At 36.8% G+C, this 8,243-nt stretch overlaps 1 protein-coding gene across 3 annotated transcripts in view; it reads left to right on the top strand.

The window, feature by feature from the left end:
- Positions 1-1,061: 1,061 nt before the first annotated feature.
- The window catches only part of kat2b (K(lysine) acetyltransferase 2B), a 61,554-nt gene continuing 54,372 nt past the window's right edge, over positions 1,062-8,243 (top strand). For 2 of the 3 annotated variants that reach the window (XM_028818181.2, XM_051936037.1), the window contains exon 1: positions 1,063-1,597. In XM_028818181.2, the coding sequence (XP_028674014.1) occupies positions 1,397-1,597 (201 nt within the window). In that variant the 5' untranslated portion in view covers positions 1,063-1,396. Of the gene's footprint in view, positions 1,598-8,243 lie in introns of all 3 variants that reach the window. The other variant, XM_051936036.1, reaches the window with a different exon arrangement.

Below are 8,243 nucleotides of genomic sequence, written 5' to 3'. Positions count from 1 at the left end.
TTATTTAAGACAAGTTCTTCTTAAGACAAAAAATAATAAGGTAAAGAAAACTACTATAAAACAGAAATAATACTCAGTAAATGTAGTAATTTAACAAAAGAAAAACTGAAACCAAATAAGAGCCACAAGCTTTTCAGATCATGCATGCTATTATAAAGTCCTAATTAATACATCATTTACAACTGTGACAAAACACGATAAAAAAGTCATGTGCATCTGGACCGAGTATCTTCTGTGTGGAGTTTGCATATTGTCCTGATGCTCAAATGGATTGCTGGCTCTTCCCCCTCAACTGTTCAAAAACATTCTGCTAGTTTGGTGTGTGTGTGAGTCCTATCTTGTGTCTATACTGGAAAACATGGGCTTATATAAAAACACTGTTCATGAATCTTTAACTATTCACCCTAAAATAAATTTTGTTTTTAATTTCTAGTGTGATGCTGAGGAGCTGCAATTCTGCCGCTCAGCTCTTAAACCCCAGTTGTCTAATAAATAATTTATAATTCTGAGAAAACCAAGTGCTGACATTAGGTTTACTTTAAGTTTTGTGGAATTTGTATGTCCTCACCTTCATAAGGATTTCCCCCAAGAATGCTAGTTTTTTTTCTGTTGTCCTTAGATATAATGACTAGGTGTTTAAATTGACCATTAATGTATACATGAAGGTAGCCTACCCTTATGCTGCATTAATATGCTCCAGATTCCCATAACCAGTGTAGTGCAGAATGCTAAAACATTTTAAATAATCAACTATACACATAAGTACAGCAACAGTAATTTGTCTTATGCACATAGTTATATTATTAATAAACTTTAAGTATTGACCCAATAACAGTAATAGTAACATACTTTTTAACAACTTTTTTTCTTTAGTCATATTTTGGAGCTTTCCTGAAATTTGGTTCATCTCATAAATGGAACGAAAATGGATCCTCTCCATCTGTTAAAATAATTCTATTGCAGACTGCAAAGTCATCTGAAGAAGGTTATTTTCATTTTGTCATCATAAGCCAGCTCCGCATCTAATATGGTTTCCATCTACTCTCACAGCCTGTCGCTGTTTGTCTTGATGAGCAAGAGAGAGTGAGTGTGGTGGAAGGAGGGAGGCAAAGGGAGGGGAGGGAGCGGGAGCGAGAGAGAGAGAGAGAGAGAGCGAGCGAGCGATTGCCTCTTTGACCTTGACCAACTAGTGGCTACTTGGCGCGTCCTCGCATGGGTGCACAACTTCGTCAGGTCTCTTTTGCCCATTCGTCTCCCCCTAGCGAATGAATCTGAGTGTTACATAGACAAATAAAAACAGGGATGAGCGCCATGTCAGCTCGTCAAGCCGTGGAATAGAAAGAGTCGCATCCAGCGAGTCGGGAGACATATTCGTGCGGCTTGCTGGGTGTCCAGGATGTCCGAGAGTGGATGTCTGCAGCAGGGCTCCCCAGCGGTGGGAGCGGCGGGTTCTACTCCTGCCGCTCCCGGGGGAGCAGGTATGGAAAACTCCTATACCGCTTCGGGATCTGCTCGGATTGCCGTGAAGAAGGCACTGCTTCGCTCCGCTCCGCGACTAAAGAAACTGGAGAAACTCGGAGTGTATTCTTCTTGCAAGGTATATGTAATTTATATGCTGCAAAAATTGGGGGCGCGGTGCATTCAGCTGTAACAAGGGTTGTGTGCTCAGTTGCGCGTCATCAGAAACTTCGTACATACGTCGATTAAATTGTCGATGGATGCACTTGTCACTAGATCGCGACTCTGTTTCATAATTATATGGTATATGAACTATACGCTGCAAAATAAAAAACAGGTCTGTTGTGTTGGCAATTGAAAAAGGTACACTTTAAAAGTAAGAGTTGGCACAATGTCAAGAAGCTGTTACATTTCATCGCGAATTCGTGCTTAAAAAAGTAAAAAAATCTTGCGTTTCTGCACAAGAAAAATAGCTCCAAGTGAACCTTCTTCGTTTACACAATACCGTAAGTCTTTCAGTAAATGTATATATATTTCTAAGTGTTTTGGAGTGTTATCTCTCTTCTGCCTGCCTCTTTGTTTTGACGCGCTGACAGCTGCTGGAGGCGGGGCCTAACTGAGGTCTTTCTCGTACGTTGGCTGCGCAAAGTTGGTGCGCAGTGGCGCGCGGGCTGCCAGTAGCTAGTGGAGACGTGCCAGCGCGAGCGAAAGCGAAAGGCTGTTGGAACAGGAACCGGCCGCGAGCTGGCTGACCCAGCAAGATGTGCGCGTCATGTGAAACTTGGCAGGAATTGAAAATTAGTCAGTCAAGGTTTTATTATGTTTCCTAGTTGTTTAAAGTACAAATTGAGTCCTAAATAGCGTTTCGTTCACACCCTTGTGAGCAGAACGATTACAACAACTGCGTTTGCTTGCAACACAATTACCTGGCGCCAACATTTCACCCCATTTCGTAATCATGCCACAATTACCATGTTTCCTCCCGTGCCTTTTAAAGAGAAATCACAATAATACAGTCATGCACAAGTAACTCGAAATCAAAGTTGTGGAATCTCGACAAATTCTGGGTTTTAGAGTCGTCAGCTATTCGTTATACAGGGATTGAACAGAGAAAAAATACTTTGATAATTGTACAAAAATAAGAATCACTAGGTTCCTGCTGTTGTTTTCTAAATATGTGTGGATTATCTGGTGCATCTACGTCTTATTCTCAGGTACATGACAGGCACACGCAATTGACCTCTAATTCAGTCGTCTCCAGATAGACATTGCTCTGTACGATGATGAGTATCCTTGGGATAAATAAAGTATCTCTCTATCTATCTGAGTATTGGAATAGGATTTGAAACTCTGGGAAGCTGTTTTTTTTTCCTGACACCATAGAATTAGAGACAGAATGGGAGTAAACAAAATTTTATTCCTACCTATCCCCGGGTACAGGGATCACACATCCCATGTGCTTTGCATACTAATGAATGTCAAGGTTTTTCTTTTTAGATATAATAATACAAATTCATGTAATATATTCTTTGCTAGTTACACATATGCATTCATTTACCTTAATAGTCATTTTAAGTTTACACTTAAATCGAATCTTTCACATTTGCCTTATATTTTTAAAACACTAGTGAAACACACTGACCTATGGTCCTAAAATAAAATGTTACAAAAGGCCAGATATAAACAACAGCAAACTCTCCGCCAGGTGTTTACAAATTAATTCTGAACACGTATGTACCTTGTCCTGGGAGTTATCAATAGTTGGGCTTGTGGAGACTGTGCTTTAATTACGATTAACTTTTCTGCCTACCTAATTGCTGCTACCTCATTTTTTGCATTTCCAGAACATATCAAGTCATAAGCTTTCGATTAAGACCAAGATCAAGGTTCTGTCCCCATTAGTTTGCAAGTAATCATGTGACAGACAGACATTAGCATTTTATATATATCAATTTGCATTTATTCATGTAATTAGTAGAAGTGTTCACTCATTACTTTTTATAAACCATCTTTCCCCTTGTACAAGCTGAGCACTTTTAATACTATGTTATAGAAAATGGTTTTCAGGATATTTGTGGAAAATCACATTTGTATCCGTCAGTCAGTATGCAACCCACTATATCGTAACACAGGGTCACGGGGTCTGCTGGAGCCAATCCCAGGGGTGCAAGGCAGGAACAAATCCCAGGCAGGGAGCCACACCAACACACCTAGGGACAATTTAGAATCGCCAGTGCACCTAACCTGCATGTATGTGGACTGTGGGAGGAAACCAGAGCACCTGGCTGAAACCCACGCAGACACGGGGAGAACATGCAAACTCCACACAGGGAGGACCCAGGAAGTGAACCTGGGTCTCCTAACTGCGAGGCAGCAGCGCTACCACTGCGCCACCATGCCGTTGTATCTGTCATATGGAATTGAATATATTTTGTGAAGTTCTTGCAGTTTTTAGGGTTCTTAAAGAAGAAATGAGACAGACAAAAAGCTTTCATATGTCAAAAATCTCTTTTAGAAGTAATTACAGTGGTTATATATTGTATATAAATGGTAGTGTAAGGTGACAACACAGTTTTCCTGAATGTGTATGCAAGTGAGAAATTAAAAGAAAGCACTATAATAACAGTATATGATTAATAGTTAAATAAGTGTATATGACTTAACAAACACAATAACAAACTTTAAAACCGAAAACCAACAAACAGAAATGGAAAGTTACAGGTAATTGATGAGGTACCATGCAGCTTAAGCACATCACTCCTATATTAAGAATACAGCATAGCTCTGAAAATTACAGGTGCTAAATAAAAAGTGTATTTTTTCACACTGCAATTTTGTTAATCACACTATATTAAATGTTTATTGGTAGATTAATGACCTACAAAGAGTTAAGTTTGAAATATATGTAAGAATGACAAGTTTGGCACAGTATTTAAAATAAAATATTTTATGTTCTTTGTCCTACTGGATGTGACTTATACCAGTAAGCTATAATGATATCTACAGCAGACACATCATAAAATATACAGCAGTGTTTGAAAACTTCTGCAGATGACAATCCAGTTTTCAGTATTAGTGGTGTCTGACAAGAGATTTAATGGATTAAGAGGAGGAGCACTGGAATCAAAATATGAATGGGCAGTAGGCTGGCATGTCTGAGTTTGTGCCAGCATTTTCTTGAATATTTTTTGTAATGATGCTGTGTTTGTCAGAAGACTGAATTAAACATTAGGTTGCTAAAATGATTTTATCTCATGGGGACTTTTGATCAGACAATTAATTTAATTCAACTTTTGTATGGTCTCTGAACCTATTTTGGTAACTTTTAGTTAGTTCTATTTGAATTACCTGCATCTCCTACATTAATCTTTGTGATGGTCGATCCCCCAGAGTTATTCTTTGGCACAATGGATTTATAACCCTGCAAATGACTCCATTTATGGGGGCAGTGGATTTCCATCCATCTTAGATAGTCATTGTTGTACATTCTTGTTCTTTACTAAATAGAGGGCTACACAGCACTAACTCTTAAACACGTCTCCCACATGATAAAAATATTCCTGTTTGCTCCTGAATCTGAGGTGACTGACATATTCCTATTGCATGCTATAATTTTTAGGCATTCACTACAGCAACAAACAGCAAATGGTTTTGTTTTATTGTCAGCAGCATCAGAACACTACTTTCAATAGGCCTCACTTTCTTTTTGTTATTTCAATGGATTTAAAACCATTATTTTAAGAGATTTTTCAATGTCATTTATGTGCTAATGGAACTGTTTCACTTTATCTCAGCACACAATCTAAAAAACCCCAGTTACCCAAATAAATATAAAGAATCATGAAACAGTGCCTCTTTCTTAGAAAAAACAATCATACAAATGCAGTAGTGGTTACTTCTTTTCTCTAATAGCAGTAAAATATTAATGGAAATATTTTGGTTGAACCCTAAACTAGATAAAAGAGTTACTAGATACATGGATGATTGGAATAGTGAAAGTGGTTGATTCTGTCAGGTTTTATATGATGTAGAATAGAGTTCAGCTCAGATACATTTTTTTAAAATTTTATTAATTTTAATCATTCCATACAAATAGATCAGTTTTTACAAAAAATAGGATTGAAAACAGATCGACCCCCACCCCTGAGAAAGAGAGCATGGGAGCTTAGGAAGAATATTCATCTTAACAACGTTAATTCTTCCAGCTAGAGTGAGATGAAGGGTTGACCATCTATGCAAGTTTTGCTTAATTTTTTCCATACAGACGGTGACATTTTGTTGATAAAGAGCTTTGTGTTTACTTGTGATATTTACCCCTAGGTATTTAAACTGATCTGCAATGATCAAAGGTAGCGTTTCCAGTCTAATATTATATGCTTTAGAATTCACTGGAAAGAGTACACTTTTATTCAGATTAATTCTGAGACCAGAGATCTTTTGAAATTCTGTAAGTGCTGTTAAGACTGCAGGCACAGAATTTTGTGGGTCTGATATATACAGTACCATATCATCTGCATATAGAGAAATTGTTAATATTAATAAAATATAGAGGACTGTTCCAGTCCTTCTCTGATAATCCCCTTTATCTGATAAGCATTTTGACAGTGAACCGCCAGTGGTTCAATGGTGATTGCAAATAGCAGTGGCGACAAGGGGCATCCTTGACTCAGCTCAGATACATTAAAGAAATTAAATGATTTGATGTGGAACTTGTACTGTCATGGTACAAAAGATATTGCAAGGGAAAGAAGGACCTGTAAATGAAAAGAAAAAAGCTTCATTTTTAAATGGACAGAGGTCAAAACCAAGAAAGCACTAAAAGTAACAAAGTACCAAAGCCCAAAATATTAACCAAAAATTTAAGTCAAAGCAACAAGCAGGGTTCTGTTTGTAAGCATGAAAAAGAAGCTTAGAGTGTTTATTACAATCTAAAATCATGGATGCCAGTGGATAGAGTGCTGCTACCTTAAATACATTCCAGGCGATGGCTTCAAAATGCATGACTTCCAGCAGTCATATGGTCATAAGAAAACAACAGAAGAAAATGAAGCATTTAAAGCTGTAGGAAAAACACAGATATTTCTAAACGTAGCTGTAGAAAATATACAAATATTTCTAAATGTCTTTTAAAAGAAAAATAATCTGTTGTGCATTTCTGACTGCAGACTAAGAGAAAAGGAAAAATATCAAATTATTAAATGTGATCAGTTAGATGGAGAAATGACTCACTATTTATAAAATTGGTTAGAACAAAAATCTGTACCTACATAAGGTCCCATGCGTTTGAGAAACACTGTCCTATACTATATACAGTTTTACAAAACTCAAGTCCAAAAGGAGAAAAGGAGACAGTGGATGAGAATACCTGATATATACTTGTAGAGCAGAGTGTGTGAGATTCCAAGGAGCAGCATTTCAGTGTTTTCCTGTTTAGTTGGATTTTAGCCACTGCCCACCCGTAACATTAGAAATTACAGAGCTGTTCTCTGTAATTTCAAGACAGAGAGTCTAGAGAAAGAAATTTTAAATGGCTGTGTGATTTCCTAGTAGAAGTCAACAGTGGTTTATAATCTAAAAGAAAACAAATAAGGAATATATAACAGAAAGAATGTGTGGAGAGAGAAGAGCTGAGTTTGTATATTGATTATATTGATGTGGCAGCCACTTGATTACAGATAGTTACTCAATAAAGGAATATGTTTTTGAACTCAATTATTTGCTTAGAATGTATAATGTTCTATTTCCAAAAGGGAGATACAGTTTATGGAAACAATCACTTGTTCAAAAGTTATCCTATTCGATTCAGAGTCTAGAAATTCTGTTTGTTCTCTAGAATTCTGTATTTACTGGAACTTATTTTATTTGTTAATGCTGACAGTGTCCATTGAATTGTGTGCTTACTCGCTTACAGATTCAATGGAGACCCTTTCAACAGACAGCTTACAACACCATGTACAACTACTACCTGATTATTCTATTTATACTGGGAGCAGGACATCACTATATTACAATGCTTTCATGACCTTTTTGTGGTATTTAATATTTTTATTAAAACTGCATGCCCATAGGTCAAAATGAATTCCTTAAATAAATGTTTGTATTTGGTACTAGTTGTATTTACTGAGTTGTGAATGTGTTATAATGTTGAAGCTGTTAAACGTGTGCACTGCTTCAAGAACAATATTATTTTCATTAAACAATATTTTGAAATTTTTAACTGTTGTTATTGTTGACAGCAGACCTCAATACTGTTCTCTTTTTGGACATTTTATTGACTTTAGAATGTGTGAATCTCACAAGACTTTTGAACAAATTGACTCCCTCAAGAATCAAGTTACCTTTACAGTATGCACAATACAATATAGTACAATACAGTACAATTTATTTTTGTATAGAGCTCTTCACCGAGTGCAGGTGCACAGTACTGTTAACAAATTCTCAGGTTAAATGGAAGCATAGATTATACTAATTAATAAATACAGAATTAGTACATATAATATTCATATTTGTTAAAACACGCAGAAAGCAAAGTAGAAACTGATTGACATGACAGGAAACCAACAGTTTCTGTCTGTTAATTAATTGTTGAACAATTACCAGTTGACAATTGAGTAAATGAAAACCGTAAAAGAAAAAGTCAAATATAAAGTCCCTCCTGGGCATTCTACGGTAGAGTTACTGCTGGGCTGTCTAGTATGATGAGAGAATCTTTCCCTTGCATGTTTCCAACACTCCTTTATCTGAGATGACTTTTCCACGGGCAGGAGAGCAGCTTGGCAGTAGAG

Source organism: Erpetoichthys calabaricus, chromosome 13, assembly GCF_900747795.2.
Source record: "Erpetoichthys calabaricus chromosome 13, fErpCal1.3, whole genome shotgun sequence".
Taxonomy (NCBI): domain Eukaryota; kingdom Metazoa; phylum Chordata; class Cladistia; order Polypteriformes; family Polypteridae; genus Erpetoichthys; species Erpetoichthys calabaricus.
This window is presented reverse-complemented; position numbering and strand designations above follow the sequence as displayed.